We start from the raw sequence: 22397 nt of genomic DNA, 5'->3' as shown, positions 1-22397 counted from the left end.
TTTAATTAAATCTAATCCGATTCTTCTTCTTCAGAATCTGAGTTATTAACGACTGCGCTGTCTTCTTCTTCCTCATCATCACTTGCTTTCGAATAGCCAGGTAAAGTACTTAAGTCATCTTCTTTTGGTTCCGGAATTTCAGTAACTGTTGGTATATCCTCGTCATCGAATTTCTTGTGCTTACCTGATTGCGATGTGGTTGCCGACGAGGATGATGAACGACGCTCTCTGAAAATAGGTTGTGCATCTCTTTCTGAACCTGGCTTTATCAATGTACCATCTAATGAAACCACTTTACCTGTAGTGTGAATTGATTTGATTGTAAATTTTAATTTACCTTCAATTTTAACATTATTTTCATCAGCCCAATATCCAAAAGATTTAAATTTAGTAGTATCGCTGACTTCTTCCGAGTATTCATCTTCTTGACTTGGAATAAAACTCCAGTCAACAGGTATGTTGAATTTTTTAATTGAAGCATTGAACGTATCGTGAACTAACAAACCTATGTGCGATGCTGTTTGCATGTAAATATATCCTTCCAATATATCTCCAGCTTGGGGTCTCCATATTAAAAAGTCTACCGATACCCATAAGAAGGTAAATGGAGACGAATCTGTTATTTTGGCCACAGTGATAGTATTGTCATCGGTATCTTTTGTAACATTGTCCTCTGATATTTTGATGTTTGAATATGCTAAACATACTCCCTTGGCTTTTGGAAAGTAACTCATGATCAAAGGATCTAAATGTTGTGATTTAATACCGTTAATAGGGTTAGATATATGACATGGTGCTAATGATACATATAATGATGTTGTAAATTTTTGAAAGCATTCAGAGATACCTTCATTACCAATTGGGTTAGTACTTTTTGGAGCTACGAATTGCTTTCTTTTCTTAAATTGTGGTTCATTGGATGCGTTGTACCCATTACTCGTATCAAATGACATGGTTATTTGTATATACTATTAAATATATATATATATTCTAAAGTTGAAGTAATAAATCAGTTTGTATGAAGACTTACAAGATGAGAAGTCAAAAAAAATTGAAAAATTTTGAGCCGCACTGCACAGCAAAAAATTTAGTAGACTATTATGCAACAAATACGTATATTCAAAGTAGTTTATTCTTAAACTTGGATAGACCAGTTTGAGGTGGTGGACTAAAGGTACCAGCTGATGAATCACGGAGATGAGATCTTAAAGACAAACTTTCTTCTGTTTTTAATAACTGATCCTTTCTCTTGAATCCAGGTTTATTTGGTGGAGCTTTGAATACTGCAAAATTTTTTAACAATCTATTAGCGTAAGTTGTTGGTGCATCTTCTAGTTCTGAATACTCAGGAACACCAGTGAACCTCACTTTTTTGGCCTGGCCACCTGCACTGTTACCTTCAGACGATGCAGACGATACCGATGAAGCAGACGTATTTTGTGCATTAATTGTTGTCATTGAAGAATTGTTCGGAGATGCTGGATTGCCCAATTGCGGTGTAACACTGTTTCTCCTTGTGTTTCTTCTTGTTACTTGATCACGGGTTTGGGGTTGGTTTTGCTGTGTGGTTCCTTGGGATTGTGCGGATCCTTGTTGTTGCGTAGGAGGATCAGATAACTCATTCAGTTGAGGCGATTCAACGGATCTACGTAAATTAAACGCAGATGGTTCACTCGGATCAAATACAACAGAAGTCAATGTTTCCTTTTGTTGCGTCATGAGTGCACCAGACTTTGTTGCTTGTCTCAAATGTAATTGTAACCTTTGATTTGCCGTTAGCGGTTTGGCTGAAGTGGTATTGTTATTCTCCTCTTCCTCAACCACAATGAGACTATGTTTACTCGTGGGAGATGGGGACGAGATATTGTGCTGCTGGGTTCCATTTCCCAGTCTTACTTGGGATCCCAGCCTTTTTATTGAACCGGATGGAGACCTCATATTTGACGGTGAGCTGAAAGAACCAGATGGAGAACGCAAAGGGGAATTGGGTGATTTCAAACTATTGCTTCTTGCCAACGCTGCCGCTGCTCCTGAAGCAGCTTTAAGGGTATTATCTTGCACCACAGATACTTTAGGACTGATTGGCAGAGATGTTGATCTCCGACGACCGGATGGAGTAGTAGTCGCAGCCGAATTAATTTCGCTTCGTGTAGAGGATGGGAAAGTGGATAATGAAGAATTGGAATTCATAAATAACATAGAATTTGGTCTTTGATTAAGTAGATTTGATGCTTTTGATGCAGGCAGAGGTAACATGGAATTCCTGTTGGTTTGAAATGATGGTTTTGCCTTAGTTGAATTTACTGAAAACTTATTGGAACTGTTATTACTGGAAAGACTTGATATGGACGATGAACGTGATCCTTTAGTAGGCAGTAGATCATTTAGGTCTAATTTCTTCAAATCTTGTTCAAGCGATTTCGGGATAGCTTCATCTATCTCGGGAAATTTCTCTAAATTGTCTGATGAATCTTTACTCTCTTTACTCTCAGATAGTTTCTTTTGAGAAGTCCCAGTTTTGTTGTTGATGACACTTTTCGTAGATCTCGGATCTGCTGTTGTCGATTTCTTAGGCCCAATTGCAGAATTCGTATCCCCCTGAAGTCTATTCTTTGATTCCTTCATGCTTTGGAATACATCTATTAATGTCTTTTTCGGTAATCCATAAACTTTCCTAAATCTTAGTTCTGATGAAATCCAGTTAAACCCAAATTCTTCGAATTTGAAAATCATATTTTCAAGCATGGTGTAAGCCTGATTAACAAAATTTGAAAAATCCAATAAAGTCTTGTAACTTATTTCATATTTAGAGTTCTGTCTAACAAACCTCGTTAAGTTAGCAACTAAGGTTCCATTCTTTTTAGTTGCATTGAACAATTCGTCCACTTCCTTTAACAAATTCAATTTAAAATAATTTGAATTACTTGATTGGAAGGCTAATTTATAGTCATAAAGATGCTGATAATTAGAAAAATAGATTTTACGCCCAACTTTTCGTAAAATAGAATATATCTCATTCAATCTCAAGGTCAACATTAACACTTTATGCAATGCATATTTTCCATCCGAAATCGATTTAACGTACTCTTCCTGTTGTGTCTTTGGAATTGTTCTCAATTTTTGGAAAGGAATAAGATTCGGTTTCAAATGATTAAGAGTAGAACGTAATTGCCCTGTAATGGTGAAAATCATTTCAATGTCCATATCTGTCAAAGAAGCTTCCACATAGTTTTCGTCTTCTAACAAAGATTGATCCTCTGGCAATTTATGCAATAAGCCATGCGCCAAAGTCAAGTCGTTATCGCTCTTATCAAATATTTGGTCCTTCAACATCGATTCCAAGTCACCGAAATAATTAGGAGATAATACCTTCAGTTTTTCCTTCGTGATCTTAGCCTGCTGTAATCTTTTCTGGTATCCTTGTAAACAGCTGTAGCACAATTCTTCTAGAGATTTCAAACACTTTACCCCCGATTCTGGGCTGGGTAACTCCGATAATGGCTTGACAGCGGTATCTGGGTTATCGTACGGTATGTGTGTCACAGCATTGGAAATACTAATAGGTATTGGCTTGAAAAGCTTGAATTCGCCTATTATTTCCAACTTTGTGCTAAATACTCCTTCGTTAATGGCAAATATGCTTCCACATAACAATACCGCGTATTGCACCAACGGTAACTCTTTTGATTCCGTAGCTTTTGCTGCTAGTTTCTGTATCGCTGGAATCAAGCTCTGTATCTTGGTAATGCAGTACTGATACTGAATAATTTTGGCGTCAAGCGTATCTATGTAGCCTGGGCCACCTCCGTCTTCGGTTGTGGACATCTTTTAAAGTTTTCTGAAATCCACAGTTAAAGTTTAAGCAATTACAAAATTCTCCTTCTCTTTTCTAATATACAGCCTCTGTATTGAAAATATTCACAAATTGTAGTATTATTTATTTAAATTAGTATATTAGTTTTCCTTACATGCAATTATGTTTTGTTGAAATTTCGAATACGCTCGCATTTCTCGTCTGATTGATAATTCGTTTAAATTCATTCCCTCCTAAATCTTTAATGGTTATTATTATAAGCTTTCCAATAGACGATATTTGACATCAGACTAGACTACCTGCTTTCTTTAAAATCACGATAAGTTAGCATACTAGTTCACGACTAAGGACTACACAAGCACCCGATTTCACGACTGGGCGATTAATTCAGAATGATCAAAACCAAATTAAGGATTATATTCTTATCCATCCACACGCCATTACAATAACACAGGGTCTCCAGAACGCTTCAATACCCCCATGAAACCAAAGTTGCCGCCATGCCGTCAATTTACCCACTGTATTGACTGATTGATCGGAACGCGGTCACGTGCATCCTGGTAGAAGTCATATCAACGGTAAAATAAAAACAAACAGTGGATCGAATACTAAAAGCTAACAGCACCACAGGCGTTCTCGTTTAGGTCTGAATTCGATATATGAGTGCCACTGATTACAGGGCTACGGCTTTATTGACCGAGCATTTTGGGTTCCCACCGCTTGCGATTATTGATGATGTTATAAATGCGGTCAATGACATTATGTATAAATGCACACAAGCGATGGAGACATATTTAAATGAGAGACAACAGAAACGACTAGAAGAGATAACAAAGGAGAAGAACAGCGACGAGGATGTTGTGATGGAGGGAGCCGAGGACACGAAGTCTGCAATTCCGGATGACGAAATACAATTAGGTACGGCCAAGTTGGAAACGTTGTTGGAAAGTCAAGTTGACAAAAATTTCGATAAATTCGAATTGTATGCATTAAGAAACATTTTCACGGTTCCTTCAGACTTAGTGAGAGAAGGATGGGTGAGGTTGACGCATCACGAGGGTATAGAGTTCCAGCAAGACGACAATTCACATAAACTTGATGAAGAAATAGAAAAGTTGATCAAATTCATAAACATGGAACTAAGCCTCCGTAAGATTCTAAAGCTTCAAATAACAAAGGCCAACAAGCTTGTGCGGATGCTCAGACAGTTTCGCCTGTGTTTGGTCTTCTTGGACCACGAAAATAATAATGGTGAGAAATTGACGGCCGAAGCACGTCTTGCAATAAAGTCTCTTTCCCCCTTGGATGAAAACTTGTATTTCTTGCTATCTCAAGTAGATGACTTAATAGGACAAGTTCTGAACATGCATAGCAAATTTAAGAATGGCGTTTCCCAGGGTGGAATCAGTGACATGACCTTTACGCCTACAGTGAGAGATAGATACATACAGGGCAAGTCCTTTAAATTACTTGAGAGCATTGGGGTATTGGAACCAGACCATCTCCAGAACTCCCAGAATGAAACCTTGCATATTACAGACTTCAATTCGACTACTGACATCGAAAACGTGAAGCAAATTAATGAAACATTGCAGTCAATAAAGCTGCCAGAACCTCATCCGCAACTTTCTTCTGGATAAGAGGACCGCTATTGATGCTCTCTGCGGTCGTCGTACGAGAGTTCTAACCAATTGTATACTAGCTTACATAGTAGAACTAATGTATGTACACTATAATTATGTCGTGTTATAATCAGTTTTATTTTTGTGTAATTTGTACGGCCAATGAAAAATCCTCGAAGTCAAATTATATTGCCTATACAAAGTTAGATAGTTAAAGAAAACATTATACAATAATCATATAATATATTGCAATATGGCAGGCACCTTGAAACCAGATCCAGCATTTCAAAGATTCAATGCTGCAAAAGAATCATTTGGAACATATTTCCGTTTTACTCCAAAATCAATCGCATTTAACTTGTTAATGATGGGAGCTGTTCCAGCAGGTTTAGCATACTATGCTTATTCCAGTGACGGACAAACCCCATTAAGAAGATTATACAGAACTTCTCCAATTTTAAGTGGTGAAGAATACGTACCAAGAGATAAAGACTTATAAAGGAAAACATAACCCAGAATCATCAAATATTTACCTGAATGGTAAATCTTTTGCCCTGAAATTGTCAAAATAAAGACTAAGCATTGCATTATATTACTCAAAAGACTCCGTCTTTTGCTTCGTCTTTTTAATTTACTTCGTTAGAAATTACATTAATACATATTGAAGATTTGAAGACTCTTAGCTTTGTAGAGTGGACCTGAAGAACATTTTGTCCGAAAATATGAAAAGTAGTATTAAATATATATGCTATTAGAAGAATAAAGTACGTGTACAATGATATAGTGTAAGAATCATTTGTGAAGTAAATGAAATAAGCTTTACTGAAGTTTGGGATACAAGAAAAGTATCGAACCTTTCAAATAATTAACCGAAAAAACTTGTAGTTGTCGAAAGTAACCAAATTTGGTGTCGAGAATTAATCCCAAGCGTTTTATTTATTCCCATTATTGTTTAAGTCAAGTTGAAACAGTAACATACCTGATTTCATGTTTCTCAAGACCTTAGGTGAAGTAGCTAAAGAGCTAGAAGAATGATGATGCGCTATAGGTGTATGGTTACTAGGTTTCACTATACTAGCATCAGTCACGCTGTTTGCTTTCTTCACGCTTGGTCGTTCATTTACTTTTTGACTAATTTTGGGTAATGACTTTCTTCTTAACTTGGAGTTTGAATTAGACTGTATCGAAAACGATTTCTTTTCGATAACGAATGAGAAATTATTAGTGGTATTTGAATTCACGGGGAATGTATTCGAACATTCGCTCAATGAAAAACTAGGCTGGCTCCTATTTACAGGAGTCGTATTGATTGAAGAATTTGATGACGAACGTGGTACAGCTCCAATTAACGTATCTGATTTTTGGATTACTTTATCCAGCGAATATTTCGTGGGTGAGCTAGATGGCGTTCTAGAAGATTTTGGAGAAGACGATTTCTTTTTAGGAGATCCGAATTGCTCAATCAGTTTATCTTGTTCTGGGGTAGATGGTCTCTTATATAATGATAGGTTTGAATTTGATTTAACAGTACTTCCGTTCGTCGAAGGCTCATTCATGATTTCGTTCAAGTTAAAATCCAAATCTAAACCCAAACCAACAAAGTTCGGTTGTGGTTGAGACATATCATCATAATCGATAAAGCTGGAAAATAAACTGTTGTCATTACTCTCATCTTCAAGCGCCACTGGGCTTGTTAATTCAAGCAATGGATCATCCTTTAATAAATCATCTATTGTAATTTCTTTATCGTATTCGTATACATCCGAAGCTTTTAGATCTTCCAAGCTGGAAAATGAATCCTTTTTGGATCTTGAAGACTTCTTTGGCTTTGAAGGTTTGGTGACGCTAGAGGCCACGCTAGACTTTCTGCTGTGGGAAACCTTCTTATCATTATCTACTTGTTTTGTGACTTTGTGCTCGATGTTCTGGTTCATTGGGTTTGCCGGAATAAACTGGTTGTTCTGGGCCATCAAATGTTGTTGCTGCATCAAAAACTGTTGCTGAACCAAGTGTTGGTTAGCCAGTTGATTATGCTGGTATGAATTTGCATTAGGTGACATGTTCATTGTAGCTTGTCCCACCATTATGGGTGTAGCATGCTGATTCTGTGTAAAAACATACTGGTTTTGATAATTGCTCCTTGGTATACTATTGGTGGGTGTAACTGTCTGGAAGACATGTACGTTAGTGGAGCCATTTTTATTGTTGTTAGAAAATACTGGACTACTATCGGTGGTCGGCGTCTGTAAATGAAATCTATTCATTTGCGACGTCAACTGAGTAGGGCTCTGAAACATGTCATGCGAAGTAGATGTAGGTGAACTGTCCACTATCTGTGGCCGGATTACCTGTTGAGGAGGCATGGGCCGAAATTGCTCGTTGGTAGGAGAAAATTGTAGCGAATGATTATTTATGCCCGCTCCATTTATAGGGTTGGTCTGTGCATTAAATGGAATTGTCTCAATCGATAACTGAGAAGCCGGTTCTTTGTTTGGAATATACTGGTGATAACTCATAGTTCTAGTGGAAGACTTTTGTTCCTTCGTTATTCACCTTCTCTCTTATCTTCTTTTTCTTTGTTTCTCTGTCTTTTTCTAGTAGAGAGTCCCTCAAGTATCAATCTAGCTAAATTGTATTTCTCGTTATCCGTTCAAAGACCGATATACTAGATAGTAAATAAGGGTTTCCTGATCAGAATGTCTTCTTCAAGTATTTAAAGCGAATGTGATAGTGATAAAGTTAAATTTGAAGTAATAGTATCAATGAATCCAAATTATGATATAATATTCAATATAAGAAGAAAGTTATACTTGAAATTTCTTCATCAGTTATGTCCATTTTTTTGATATATTAAGGGTATTAATTGCGATTTGTGAAAAATACTGGTTTGTGCGGCTTTTGTGTAACTTCTATTATGTAGAATTCCCTAGGTGGAGATAACCAGCATTGACTAAGGCAAATACGAACATACATTTTCACGAGGTAAATTAGTAGATTTTTTTATTCACACGGCATCGCTTGATCCGTATGCTAGCAGAAATATAAATTTTGATAGTTAAAAAGTATTATTGGTGTAGTAAATTCTGTAAAAGTAATTCGGAAGAAAGGGTCCTCTGTACATATTGAGCTACAAAGATGTTACAAAGTTAGAATCATGTGTCATGTATTTCTATTGAATGATACATAATATAGGTTGTACTATCATATACTACACTCACAATCAAATTAGAGGTACTCAGAATAATATCAGCTGAGTTTAAAGAGTTACTTCAATCCGTGCGATATGGGGTGCTTTTTTTTATTGCGGCATTTTGATAAGGAGGCATTTTGATAAGGGCTTTTCGTAATAAGAAAATTAGGAGCTTGGTTTATTGAGTTTTGATATATGCATAGGGCACTGGGCCAGAGGTTAAGAGGTGAGTTTTCCCTACAGTGACGTATAGAACAATTGGCGCGAATTGTTTAGCCGACCTTTGATTTTATCAATGGCTCATTTGTGGTATTTCAGAACAATGAAGAGTTATGATTCGATAACCAAGAGAATTGGCAATCAAGCCCTTATTTAAGAAGTTCTAGACTTCGAAGATAAGACATAAAGATATCCTGACTACACTCATTTTTCAATATTACATTATATTTCTAATAAATAACCATTTCTCACACGTAAACATAATAAACCCTATAAAAAATTAAATTAAAACCCAACCTTATATGTACAAAAATAAATCTCACTTATACCTATTATCCATACCCAATGCACTGTATTTTTTTGTCTTTTATCTTTTCTTGTATAAATAATTAGTGGAAATATCATACATCTTACAAATATTTCGTGAAATGAACGTCGTTTAACCAACCGACCTTTTCGAAGGCTGCAAATAGTCTACTGGCCTTGTTGACATCAATCCTACATGCCTTCTGTGCATCAGTACGTCTGAATTGCATGCCACTCTTCATACGATTGACCTTTTCGAAAAATAACCTTCTCTTCGAATCAAGATACACATTGCATGGTAACCTCAATGTCGATGCCAATAAAACTTCTGCAGGATGCAATTTGTCTGCGTTAGGATCGTTTCTTAAGTCCATTGGCTGTCCCTTCCACTCGACCTTCAAGCTTCTGTTATTACCCTTAGGTAAAGTCGAAACTTCCGGAGAATAGTCAGGGATGTTCTCGTCTATGAATGATGCTTGTTGAATTGCCAATGGAGAACCAGTATACGAAGCTTCCTTTCTGGCCTTCTTCTTTCTTGGTGATGGTGATTGTGAATTAGCCCTCGAAGACTCAATATCCGAAACACCACTTCCAATCACAGAACTTTCCTTAGCTATTCTTCTTGTCCGCACTCTCTCTGTGTTGGTAAAATCAGAATCACTATCTGAATTAAACTCCCTCTTGCGGCTCGCTATTCTTCTAGTAGGCTGTGGCTGTGACTTTTCTCTTGCAGAAATGATTGAATACTGCTCAAGAAACTTGAATTGTTTTGCCTTGTAATTAGAGTCAAGCCCGTTCCATGCATTTACCTTCAATTCGTACTTCTTGTAGTTTTCAATCTTGAATGGACTCGAACTCAAAACGTAGTTCTTGGTCAATGCACCACCTTGTGCGGTACCGTTCTCCTCAATGGTATCATTGGTAGTGGTGCTATTCCTCTGATACGGCGACAATGGAGGACTCAAAATCGTACTACCTCCACTGGTACTTGAAGTAGTAGTATTGCTGCTGCTTGGTTTATAAAAGTTCTCTTGCTTACTAATTGTGGGTGAGTTTGCTTCAACCTCTATCTGGTTGTTTGGGGTCAAGCATCCAGAATCCCCTCTCTGATTGATAGTCCTTGCTAATGGGTGATACATAACTGACATATTCTAATTAATAAGTGTAAAATACCCAATTTATAATTAACCTCCAAAAAAGTTATCAAAATTTAGTCATTGCAATTGCAAGTATATTTATTTATTTATTTATAGAGGATGACTATTTAGATAGGATGCAAATTTTTTTTTTTCTTTTTTTTTTTTTTGCGAAAAAAAATTGTATGCATGATTAAAAAGAAACGCATCAGAAGGATATCGATCTTATTACACCATCAATTGGCTTTTTGCTATAGACAACTGGAAATCAATGGGCCTCTTACTGATGCTAGTAAACACGAGGATTCCAGCTATGGCATCCGTTTTGTCGTGGCCTTGTTGTATCTCTCATAAATCAAGATCGCATTCTGTTATCGGATCTGCGTCACTGCATAAACCCCAGTGACCTTCGGACAGAAAAGAATCATTTTTTCATATTCGTGCTTCTCTACCATTTCTGTTTTATTCGGCGCTTTCTATTGGCTCTTTTTCTATTTACGAACACAACCGTATAGTGAACTATTGTTTGTTTGCAGTGAAGACTTCAATTCTTGTCAATTGCAATTCGATACTTTGGTGCCATTATAGTTTCATACGATCAGTTGTTTCACATGATATAAGTCAATTGACCTGTGATTGTGACTCCAGACATATCTAGCAGTTAACTAGTAAGATGTGGCATTCGTTGTTAGTATGCATAGAAAACCGGTCATGGAGATCGTAATAATACCCAATCGCAATAATTCGATTACAGAAGCATAATTAGTGTCATCGAAATACCCAAGATAGTGACACCCAGCGTAACTGCCAAGTACTGAATTTTACTCGGTCATGCGAGTAACATTGGGAATGCAATGTAGCGCAGACGGCCGGTTATATTTCTGACCGCGCACAACTGCCGTGGTGGTAGTTCCACTGGTGCATGAATAAGTCCGTATTGCCGGGAAGGTCTGCAGCCTCGACCTGAGGATATTTGGGGGATCGGCATCTCGAGTTCGATTTCAAGCCTCGCCAATAAGATAAATCTTACACGTGATTGTAAGCGAATTTTTCTGCCTCATCATCACTCTAGAGTGTTCGATTAGGCAGCAGAAGAAGTTTGAGTTCTGTTACAGGGAATGGTACTAAGGCTTATCAAGACTGCGATATCAAACATAGTACCTTTCAAAAAAACGATGATTGAATACGGAGGTAAACTAGCACTTGCGCCGATGGTGAGAAGTGGAGAGATTCCGACAAGACTTATGGCGTTGAGATATGGAGCCGATCTTGTGTGGACTCCCGAAATTGTTGATAAGAAGCTCATAAAGTGCCAAAGGGTACAGAACGATGATTTGGGTACCGTGGATTTTTGGATCCAAATAAAAAGCTTGTTTTTAGGACATGTCCAGAGAAAGAACGGGGAAAGCTCATATTCCAAATCGGGTCGGCTGACGCCGAGTTGGCAGTACAGGCTGCTAAGGTAGTGGCACAAGACGTGGATGGTATCGACTTGAATTGTGGGTGCCCTAAGCCATTCTCTACCCATTCAGGGATGGGGGCAGCGTTGTTATCTACCCCAGATTTGCTTGTGCTGATTTTGGAAAATTTGGTGAACCAAGTGGGAAAAGTGTATAATATTCCGATTAGTGCTAAAATTAGACTTCTTGATGATGCAGATGCGGTGCCTTCATTGGCACTTATTGATAGATTGTGCAAAACAGGAATCTCAAACTTAACGTTGCACTGCCGTACCCCCAGAATGAGAAATAGAGACGCACCCATAAGAGACTTTTTACCGGCCATCATAGAAACTGTTCACTCCAATAATGTAAGCTTTATAATTAATGGATCTATACGTAATCGTCGGGAATTTAGCATATTGCAACAGAAGTACGGTAATAAAGTAGGGGGCATGATTGCAGAAAGCGCAGAATCTAATCCAACTGTTTTTGCAGCAACCCCTTTGCCTTGGAATCAAGTCGTACCTGAATTTATCAAAATCGCACAAGAAATGGATAATTATCCGGGGAATACAAAATATATAATGCTCAACCAGGTTCCTGGTAAATCCAAGTTCTATCAGAAGTTCTGTCAGGCCAAAACACACAAAGAATTATTTGAAATTGCCGAAACAATAGGTGAAGAGGGAAATAAGATTATGATGAAATATATGCAAAAAGATGTATTGATAAACCCTTCAGATTTCGAGAGTTACCGATATGAAATACAAAACAAACGCAAGTTAGAACATGAGAATAAGATTAATGATAACGAAAAAATTGATAAGAAACAGAAAACAGTAGCTGTCACTGTATAATAGAATTTATAGACTACTCTCAATATAATACGGTATACGATATAGTAACAGTTCATTAACACCCTTTTTATCTATATACAGCTTGTGGGTTCAAGCAAATAAATTATAAAAAAAATATAAACAGTGATATAGCAGTGAAATACTAACCCCCTCCAGGAATTAAAATACAAATTTGAGCTCTTCTTTAAATCATACTATTCTAACTGTTCTCACTCTTGAAGAATTTACTTTTCCAGATTTTTGTTAATTGACATTCTCCCGCTTGTGCGCTTTGAAGATATCCTCATTAAAATGCAATGCAAGTTTTGCGCTTAATAGCCTCCTATTAACATTATTATGCCAAAAGACGCTTAATACCACACCAAGCACCTGCAGCTCCAGCCATTAAAGCTGTAGAATAACCCATTGGTCTAATTCCAGCACTACTTCTGAAAAGAGCACCAGCTAAACCACCAGCAACTATGGAATTGATGTCGTCATGTTTACCTCTAACAGCATCTAATGTTGAATCAATCAAGTTGTAAGTTAAAGCCAAAACACCGGCAGAGTTACCCAAAAATGGACCTCTTTTAGTAATGTGATTCAAAACAGTGTTTAATTGTAACTTGGAGGAGGCGTTCTTTGGTAAATTTTTGATACCTTCTTGAAAACCGTAGGCTCCACCAACACCTAAACCCATCAAGTATACCGCACCGGTACCGTAACACAAATCATCTGTCCAACTCCTGGAAGGAATTAAACCCTTGGCACCTTCGATATCATTTAATTGTTCTTCTTCCAAGTCTAAGTACTCAACTCCCTTTTCCAATCCCGCTAATGGATGTAATCTGGACGAATCTAAAACACCTGGTGCTTGTAAAATAGATGATACATCAGACACTTGTGCTGGATCAAATCCCAACGAATTTTTTAATTCGGCTTCTTTTTTCTGTTCTTCGGTTTTACCTCCAAATAACCAAGACATCTTATATATATATTGTTATTTTTCTATTCTAATTTACCTATGAATAGATTTGGCCACACTATAGTAATTTTTCAATCTTCGCCGGTAATAATTTTCATCTTTTTTGTCATATTGTTACCCGGATTGATTTTAAAATTCTTTTTTCTTTATTCCTATCGCTTCACTGGGGATCGAACCGCGATGTTTTGCGGATCGGCTTCCTTGGGACCTTTTGCAACCATATACCTAGTTTTTGGTATCTGACTTGGAGATTGAATTATTGATTAGAAATGGTTACGTACATCAAATAATTATTTTGTGATTGGCATTTCTGATTTTTGCATCATCAAGTCCCAAAAGTGTTTACTCTATTGCTGTATTTTGTTCTGATTTTACATCTTTCCTGATAAACTGTACAAAAAATGTAAAAACTAAAATACTTTGTGTTGGTTCTAAAATATGCTACATACATCACTCAAATCAAAGCATATTGTATCGACAAAATGGAAAGTGTAGAATAGCTTCTTTCAACAGACTCTAGGATTGTCCATTTTTCTATGGTAGCATAATTTGTCATAAAGGCTAAGTTGTGGAAGCATTTAATTAGTCTGGTACTATTCCTTTCCCAAATCAGTAATGAAAATATTCTGATACCTGATTCTAATTAACACACACGCATCCCACACTAACAAACTAGTGTGGTATTTAATGCGAACTTCGCAATCCATTTGCAATCCAACGGTTTTGCGAAAAGCTCATCTTGAATAAAATAACACATAGTCTCAACTCTTTTGCATTACCTAGTCTCTCATATTCGCAACATCTTTCTAAATTCAGTATGGTCTTATAACTTCCATTTCATATTGCTACAATAAGTCTACAAGTACATTATATGATAAAAAAACGAACAGAGCGTATACAGAATATGATAATGGGTATTATCAAAGCCGTTAAGCCTACATAAATCTCTAACTCTATGCCTGTACTCGCGGATAGTTAGTGCCTTTCCGATATCTCTATGTTCTTTGTCCAATAACGCCTATTACTTAATCTCTTATACGACTAGATCAACTACGTCAATTAATGCGCATATTTTGGGCCAACACAGGGCCTTAGTTTACTGGGCGATCGGCAAAATGTTGGGATTGTATTGCGCATACATCGGTACACCTGTAGTACTAAAGACCATCACTCTAGAGGCGTCGTGTGGCCACCGGGACTCACTAGGCTGCGAATTGTCTTCTAGTTGTATTTGTTGGTTCAGACTACCTGGTATCTATGGTGGAAAAATATTTATATAATGGAACTATTATCCAAATTTTTTGATTCTTTTTGGACATTGTAATTATATTATAATATATATTTAAAACATTGTTGTTCTAGACTAATAGAACTACTGCAACCCGTACTATAAATTCACTGTTAAATTTAACTGTCAGGTTTTGATTTACAGTTACAAGCAGAAAAGAATTAATAACTTGATTCTGACCAATTGAAATTTGATTCAAAACTTTCAATTGTATTTATTAACCTCCAAATATATTAGCTACAAGGTATGTTGTTTATTTAAATGAAAGAGAGCACATAGTATATAGCGTCTACAGTTGGCAGTAGACGCTAGACCCAATTGATCCGATTTCCAATTCATCGCGCAGCCGCGAATACCCAAAAAATGGAATTTATGAACAGAAAATAAGTACTATTTAGCCTTTGGACGTTGTGACAACGAAGATATTATATTTGAGTATCTAGAGGCTGTTATACTTCAGAATTGATTGGGTCATTGTATGAACGCCATTTTTGCCAAATTTAAGAAGCTCACAACTAACATTTCATTCAACAGGTTACTAGTCCCAAATTTTAATTTACGTCATCAATATAGAATATTAAAGTATATTCCAGTTAAACGACTTAATAGATACATCAACTACAACAGTGTTTACGCTACTAATAACGACACCAACAATAACAAACTAAAGAATACCCTTGATAATAAATATAGGATGTCTGACGTAACAGAAGTAAAAAATTACTCTCAAATGCATCAGAAATTGGCCGACCACTTTAGAGGATTGAATTCGGTGGAGACCGCAGAACCCGGTAAGGTTACAGATTTCGTAAGATCGCACGAAGGTCACACTGTGATTTCCAGAGTTTTAATTGCAAACAACGGTATTGCTGCCGTTAAAGAGATCAGATCAGTCAGAAAATGGGCCTATGAGACCTTCGGCAACGAAAGAGCCATTCAATTCACCGTGATGGCTACTCCAGAAGATTTGGAAGCTAATGCGGAATATATTCGTATGGCGGACCAATTTATCGAAGTTCCTGGTGGAACTAATAATAATAATTATGCCAACGTTGAATTGATTGTGGAAATTGCTGAAAGAACTAATGTCCATGCTGTCTGGGCCGGGTGGGGTCATGCTTCAGAAAACCCATTATTACCAGAAATGTTGGCTGCATCCCCAAAGAGAATCTTGTTTATAGGGCCTCCAGGATCTGCTATGAGATCTTTAGGTGATAAGATTTCTTCCACTATTGTGGCCCAACATGCAGATGTTCCATGTATTCCATGGTCCGGTACTGGTGTTAGAGACGTTAAGGTCGATGAAGAAACTAACTTGGTTTCAGTTTCTGATGCTGTTTATGCCAAGGGTTGTTGCACAGGTCCAGAAGATGGTCTCGTTAAGGCAAAGGAAATTGGTTTTCCAGTCATGATTAAAGCCTCTGAAGGAGGTGGTGGTAAAGGTATTAGAAAAGTCGACAACGAGAAGGACTTCGTTGCCTTATATAAGCAAGCTTCTAACGAAATTCCAGGGTCTCCAATCTTCATCATGAAGTTAGCTGGTGATGCTAGACATTTGGAAGTCCAATTGTTAGCCGATCAATACGGAACCAATATTTCTCTTTTTGGAAGAGATTGTTCAGTGCAAAGAAGACATCAAAAGATCATTGAAGAAGCTCCTGTAACTATTGCCAATAAAGAAACCTTTCACGCCATGGAAAACGCTGCTGTTAGATTGGGTAAATTGGTTGGTTACGTTTCTGCTGGTACTGTTGAATATCTTTATTCGCACAGTGAAGACAAATTCTATTTCTTAGAATTGAATCCAAGATTACAAGTCGAACATCCAACCACTGAAATGGTTACTGGAGTAAATTTACCAGCTGCACAATTACAAATTGCTATGGGTATTCCAATGCACCGTATCAGGGATATTAGAACTTTGTACGGCGTGGACCCACACACATCCACCGAAATCGATTTTGAATTTAAGACCGAGAGTTCTTTAGTCAGTCAGCGTCGTCCTGTTCCAAAGGGTCACACTACTGCATGTCGTATTACTTCAGAAGATCCAGGTGAAGGGTTCAAACCTTCTGGAGGTTCTTTACATGAATTGAACTTTAGATCGTCTTCCAATGTTTGGGGTTATTTCTCGGTTGGTAATCAATCTTCTATCCATTCTTTCTCAGACTCCCAGTTCGGTCACATATTTGCTTTTGGTGAAAACCGTTCTGCCTCAAGAAAGCACATGGTTGTTGCCTTAAAAGAATTGTCTATTAGAGGTGATTTCAGAACTACCGTGGAATATTTAATTAAATTATTAGAAACTCCTGATTTTGAAGATAATACCATCACAACTGGTTGGTTAGATGAATTAATTTCAAAGAAATTAACATCCGAAAGACCTGATCAAATTGTTGCAGTTGTATGTGGTGCTGCAACTAAAGCCCATATACAATCTGAAGAAGATAAGAAAGAGTACATTCAATCTTTAGAAAAAGGTCAAGTTCCAAATAAAGCTTTGTTAAGGACTATTTATCCAGTTGAATTTATATATGAAGGATACAGATATAAATTTACAGCCACAAAATCATCTAATGATACTTATACGTTATTCTTAAATGGTACAAGAGGAGTTGTTGGTGTCCGTTCCTTGTCTGATGGTGGGTTATTATGTGCAATTGACGGTAAATCTCATTCTATTTACTGGAAAGAAGAACCTTCTGCTACCAGGTTATCTGTGGATGGTAAAACTTGCTTATTGGAAGTTGAAAATGACCCAACGCAATTAAGAACACCATCACCAGGTAAGTTGGTGAAGTACTTGATTGAAAGTGGTGAGCATATTAATGCCGGTGAAGTCTATGCAGAAGTTGAAGTCATGAAAATGTGTATGCCATTGATTGCCCAAGAAACGGGGTTGTTCAATTAATTAAACAACCTGGTTCAACTGTGAATGCTGGTGACATTTTGGCTATTTTAGAGTTAGATGACCCTTCGAAGGTTAAACATGCCATGCCATACGAAGGTACGTTACCTTCATTAGGTGACCCTGTCGTCAGAGGTACCAAGTCGGCACATGCTTTCCAATATTACACTAGTATTTTAAGAAATATATTAGCTGGGTTCGACAATCAAGTTATCATGAATTCAACTTTGAAAAGTTTGATTGAAATCTTGAAAAGTAAAGATTTACCATATTCAGAATGGAATCAGCAAGCCTCTGCATTACACTCGAGATTACCAATTAAGTTAGATGAAGCATTGTCAGCGTTGATTGAAAGGAACCAGTCGAGAAGTGCTGAATTCCCAGCTCGTCAAATTTTGAAGCAGATTCAAAAGTTCACTTCCGATCCATCAACTGATCCAAGCGTTCATGATGTGGTTAAACCATTAATTGATATCGCTACTAGATACGCTAACGGTCTTGTTGAACATGAATATGAATTTTTCTCTAAGTTGATTAACGAATACTATGAAATTGAAAGCCTATTCTCAGGTACTAATGTCCGTGAAGATGATGTTGTTTTGAAATTGAGAGACGAGAATAAAGCTGATTTAAATAAAGTTATTGGTATTGTTTTATCTCACTCGAGAGTCAGCTCGAAGAACAATTTAATTTTGGCTATTTTAGATGAATACCAACCATTATTGCAATCTTCCTCCAACATTGCTAATGGAATTAGAAAAGCATTGAAAGACATTGTTGAATTAGAAACTAGAGGTGCCGCTAAGGTCGCTTTGAAGGCAAGGGAAATGTTGATTCAATGCTCTTTGCCATCAATCCAAGAGAGATCAGACCAATTAGAACACATTTTGAGATCATCAGTTCTTCAAACTTCGTATGGTGAGATTTACGCTAACCACCGTACTCCAAGATTGGATATCATTCGTGAAGTTGTTGACTCCAAGCACACCGTATTCGATGTTTTGCCTCAATTTTTAGTCAATCAAGATGAATGGGTTTCTATCGCGGCTGCAGAAGTTTATGTTCGCCGTTCATATAGAGCATACTCCTTGGGTCCTATTACTTATGATTTCCATGATAAATTACCAATTATTGAGTGGAAATTCCAATTGCCAAGTCTTAATACATCTCAGTTGACCGCTGTTCAACATGTTCAGAATCCAGATCAACCTGCTATGAACCGTGCTGCATCTGTTTCTGATTTGTCCTTCGTTGTCGATCAAAACAAGGAACAAAAGACAAGAGTTGGTGTATTAGTTCCTTGTAGACATATCGACGATGTGGATGAAATGCTTACTGCTGCGATAGAAAAGATCCAACCTTCCGATGGAATCTCATTCAAAGCCAAAGAGTCGGAAGATTCTAAGGCGTCTTATTTGAATGTTTTCAACATCATTGTGACCAATATTGATGGTTACAATAGTGAAGAGGAAGTATTGGCCAGAGTTCATGAAATTCTTGATGAATTCAAGGAAGACCTCAAATCTGCTTCTATTCGTCGTATCACTTTTGTTTTTGCTAATAAGATTGGTGTTTATCCTAAATACTTCACTTTCAGTGCTCCTGATTATATTGAAAACAAGGTTATCCGTCACATTGAGCCTGCATTGGCATTCCAATTGGAATTGGGAAGATTAGATAACTTCGAGATCAAGCCAATATTCACTGACAACAGAAATATTCATGTTTACGAAGCGGTTGGTAAAAACTCACCATCTGACAAGAGATTCTTTACAAGAGGTATCATTAGAACAGGTGTTATTCGTAACGATATAAGTATTAGTGAATATTTAATCGCCGAATCTAATCGCTTAATGTCAAGCATTTTGGATGCACTTGAAGTTATTGATACTTCTAATTCTGATCTTAACCATATCTTCATCAATTTCTCTGCAGTGTTTAATGTTTTACCTGAGGAGGTTGAAGCTGCTTTCGGGTCATTCTTAGAGAGATTCGGTAGAAGATTGTGGAGATTACGTGTCACTGGAGCTGAAATTAGAATTGTATGTACTGATCCAAACACTGGTAATTCGTTCCCATTACGTGCTATTATCACTAATGTGTCAGGTTATGTTGTCAAATCCGAGTTATATATGGAAGTTAAGAACACGAAGGGTGAATGGGTTTTCAAATCAATTGGTTCCCCTGGTTCCATGCACTTGAGAACAATTTCCACGCCATACCCGGCAAAAGAATCATTGCAACCAAAGCGTTACAAGGCTCATAATATGGGTACTACCTACGTCTATGATTTCCCTGAATTATTCCGTCAAGCTACTCTTTCGCAATGGAAAAATCATCCAAAAGAGAAAGTTCCAAAGGATATTTTTACTTCTTTAGAATTGATTTCAGATGATAATGGTGACTTGACTGCAGTAGAGCGTGATCCAGGTAGTAACAAGATTGGTATGGTTGGATTTAAGGTGACTGCTAAAACCCCTGAATATCCTCGTGGCCGTCAATTTGTTATTGTTGCCAATGATATTACCCATAAAATTGGTTCATTTGGACCAGAAGAAGATGAATTCTTCAATAAGTGTACCCAATTAGCTAGGAAATTAGGAATTCCAAGAATTTATCTTTCAGCTAACTCTGGGGCTAGAATTGGTATTGCTGATGAGTTAGTCCCACTTTTTAATGTTGCTTGGAACGTTGAAGGTTCTCCTGACAAAGGATTTAGATACTTATATTTGAGTCCTGAGGATAAAAAGAGCATTGATGAAGCTGGGAAATCAAACACGATTGTCACCGAGAGAATTGTTGAAGACGGCCAAGAAAGATATGTTATCAAATCGATTGTTGGTGAAGAAGATGGTTTGGGTGTTGAATGTCTTAAGGGATCAGGTTTGATTGCTGGTAGTACATCAAGAGCCTACAAGGATATCTTTACTATTACCTTAGTCACATGTAGATCTGTTGGTATCGGTGCTTACTTGGTTAGATTGGGTCAAAGAGCTATTCAAGTTGAAGGTCAACCAATCATTTTGACTGGGGCTCCTGCCATCAACAAGTTATTAGGTAGAGATGTTTACTCTTCTAACTTGCAATTAGGTGGTACTCAAATTATGTACCGTAATGGTGTTTCCCATCTCACTGCCTCGGATGATTTGGCTGGTGTTGAAAAGATTATGGAATGGATGTCATACGTTCCAGCTAAGCGTGATATGCCAATTCCAATTTTGGAAAGCGAAGACAGTTGGGACAGAGAAATTGAATATATTCCACCTAAGGATGAACCTTATGATGTTCGCTGGATGATTGAAGGTAAACAGTTAGATAATGGTGATTTTGAATCTGGTTTATTTGATAAGAACTCTTTCCAAGAAACGTTATCCGGCTGGGCAAAGGGTGTTGTAGTTGGTAGAGCTCGTCTTGGTGGTATTCCAATCGGTGTCATTGGTGTCGAAACTAGAACTGTGGACAACTTATTACCTGCTGATCCTGCTAATCCAGATTCTACTGAAGTGATGATTCAAGAAGCAGGTCAAGTTTGGTATCCAAACTCTGCCTTCAAGACCGCACAAGCTATCAATGATTTCAACCACGGTGAACAATTACCTTTGATGATTTTAGCTAACTGGAGAGGTTTCTCTGGTGGTCAACGTGATATGTTTAATGAAGTTCTTAAGTATGGTTCTTTCATTGTTGATGCGTTAGTTGACTTCAAGCAACCAATTTTCACTTATATTCCACCAAATGGTGAATTAAGAGGTGGTTCATGGGTTGTTGTTGACCCAACTATTAATGCGGATATGATGGAAATGTATGCGGATGTTAACTCTAGAGCTGGTGTTTTAGAACCTGAAGGAATGGTTGGTATCAAGTATAGACGTGACAAATTATTATCCACTATCGAAAGATTAGACCCAACTTACAGAGATTTGAAAAAGCAATTAAACGAAAGTAAGTTGTCACCAGAAGAACACGCACAAGTCTCCGCCAAGTTAACTACTCGTGAGAAAGCATTATTACCTATTTATGCGCAGATTTCAGTTCAATTTGCTGATCTCCACGATAGATCGGGTCGTATGTTGGCCAAGGGAGTCATTAGAAAAGAAATTAACTGGCCAGAAGCTCGTCGTACATTCTTCTGGCGTTTACGTCGTCGTTTGAACGAAGAATACTTATTGAAACTTATTGGTGAACAGATCAAATCAGACAACAAATTAGAAAAGGTTGCCAGATTAAAGAGTTGGATGCCAACAGTTGACTACGAAGACGATATGGCAGTAAGCAACTGGATTGAGCAAAACCACTCTAAGTTACAGAAGAGAATTGACGAATTGAAACACGAATCGGCTCGTCAAAACTTAGTTGATATCTTGAAGGAGGACCCAGAAAGCTCGGTCTCTGTTATCAAAGATTTCTTATCTAACCTTCCGGAGGACCAAAGAGCCCAATTTGCTGCATCTTTAAAATAGATATTTAATATTGATTTTTAGTAAAGTAAACTAGAATTTTATTTGTTTTGTTATAATTTAATGTATATAAGCTTTTGAAACATTATGTAGATGCCGCAATGCCGCATAAAGTTGCACAAACAATTTTTTGCATCCTTTCCACATAACCAATTCATACTAACTCTACACGAGTAACTAAGTATATGGCTGTT

At 37.3% G+C, this 22397-nt stretch overlaps 10 protein-coding genes across 10 annotated transcripts; 5 read left to right on the top strand and 5 right to left on the bottom strand.

Annotated features, from left to right (window-relative positions):
- Positions 1 to 11: 11 nt before the first annotated feature.
- On the bottom strand, positions 12 to 953 carry AC631_03165 (DNA-directed RNA polymerase I subunit; the record flags this gene model as incomplete). The annotated part of the gene is made up of 1 exon (XM_015611994.1): positions 12 to 953. The coding sequence occupies one exon, from the start codon at positions 951 to 953 to the stop codon at positions 12 to 14; it is 942 nt and encodes a 313-aa protein (XP_015467199.1).
- Positions 954 to 1119: 166 nt separating this feature from the next.
- On the bottom strand, positions 1120 to 3825 carry AC631_03164 (protein phosphatase regulator; the record flags this gene model as incomplete). Its single annotated transcript, XM_015611993.1, has 1 exon — positions 1120 to 3825. One exon carries the CDS (start codon positions 3823 to 3825, stop codon positions 1120 to 1122), a length of 2706 nt encoding a protein of 901 aa, XP_015467198.1.
- A 648-nt stretch (positions 3826 to 4473) lies between these two features.
- On the top strand, positions 4474 to 5454 carry MTW1 (MIND complex subunit; the record flags this gene model as incomplete). Its single annotated transcript, XM_015611992.1, has 1 exon — positions 4474 to 5454. The coding sequence occupies one exon, from the start codon at positions 4474 to 4476 to the stop codon at positions 5452 to 5454; it is 981 nt and encodes a 326-aa protein (XP_015467197.1).
- A 235-nt stretch (positions 5455 to 5689) lies between these two features.
- Positions 5690 to 5935, top strand: AC631_03162 (uncharacterized protein; the record flags this gene model as incomplete). Its single annotated transcript, XM_015611991.1, has 1 exon — positions 5690 to 5935. The coding sequence occupies one exon, from the start codon at positions 5690 to 5692 to the stop codon at positions 5933 to 5935; it is 246 nt and encodes an 81-aa protein (XP_015467196.1).
- Positions 5936 to 6368: 433 nt separating this feature from the next.
- Positions 6369 to 7952, bottom strand: AC631_03161 (uncharacterized protein; the record flags this gene model as incomplete). Its single annotated transcript, XM_015611990.1, has 1 exon — positions 6369 to 7952. One exon carries the CDS (start codon positions 7950 to 7952, stop codon positions 6369 to 6371), a length of 1584 nt encoding a protein of 527 aa, XP_015467195.1.
- A 1303-nt stretch (positions 7953 to 9255) lies between these two features.
- AC631_03160 (uncharacterized protein) lies at positions 9256 to 10299 on the bottom strand (the record flags this gene model as incomplete). Its single annotated transcript, XM_015611989.1, has 1 exon — positions 9256 to 10299. The coding sequence occupies one exon, from the start codon at positions 10297 to 10299 to the stop codon at positions 9256 to 9258; it is 1044 nt and encodes a 347-aa protein (XP_015467194.1).
- A 1522-nt stretch (positions 10300 to 11821) lies between these two features.
- On the top strand, positions 11822 to 12586 carry SMM1 (Smm1p; the record flags this gene model as incomplete). The annotated part of the gene is made up of 1 exon (XM_015611988.1): positions 11822 to 12586. The coding sequence occupies one exon, from the start codon at positions 11822 to 11824 to the stop codon at positions 12584 to 12586; it is 765 nt and encodes a 254-aa protein (XP_015467193.1).
- Positions 12587 to 12920: 334 nt separating this feature from the next.
- On the bottom strand, positions 12921 to 13550 carry TIM23 (protein transporter; the record flags this gene model as incomplete). Its single annotated transcript, XM_015611987.1, has 1 exon — positions 12921 to 13550. One exon carries the CDS (start codon positions 13548 to 13550, stop codon positions 12921 to 12923), a length of 630 nt encoding a protein of 209 aa, XP_015467192.1.
- A 1982-nt stretch (positions 13551 to 15532) lies between these two features.
- Positions 15533 to 17749, top strand: AC631_03157 (uncharacterized protein; the record flags this gene model as incomplete). The annotated part of the gene is made up of 1 exon (XM_015611986.1): positions 15533 to 17749. One exon carries the CDS (start codon positions 15533 to 15535, stop codon positions 17747 to 17749), a length of 2217 nt encoding a protein of 738 aa, XP_015467191.1.
- Positions 17750 to 17832: 83 nt separating this feature from the next.
- ACC1 (acetyl-CoA carboxylase) lies at positions 17833 to 22206 on the top strand (the record flags this gene model as incomplete). The annotated part of the gene is made up of 1 exon (XM_015611985.1): positions 17833 to 22206. One exon carries the CDS (start codon positions 17833 to 17835, stop codon positions 22204 to 22206), a length of 4374 nt encoding a protein of 1457 aa, XP_015467190.1.
- Between the last annotated feature and the right edge of the window lie 191 nt (positions 22207 to 22397).

The sequence above is a fragment of the Debaryomyces fabryi genome (genome assembly GCF_001447935.2).
Source record: "Debaryomyces fabryi strain CBS 789 chromosome Unknown contig00064, whole genome shotgun sequence".
Lineage (NCBI taxonomy): Eukaryota > Fungi > Ascomycota > Pichiomycetes > Serinales > Debaryomycetaceae > Debaryomyces > Debaryomyces fabryi.
Note: the sequence above shows the minus strand (reverse complement) of the source record. Positions and strands in the feature narration are given on the sequence as shown.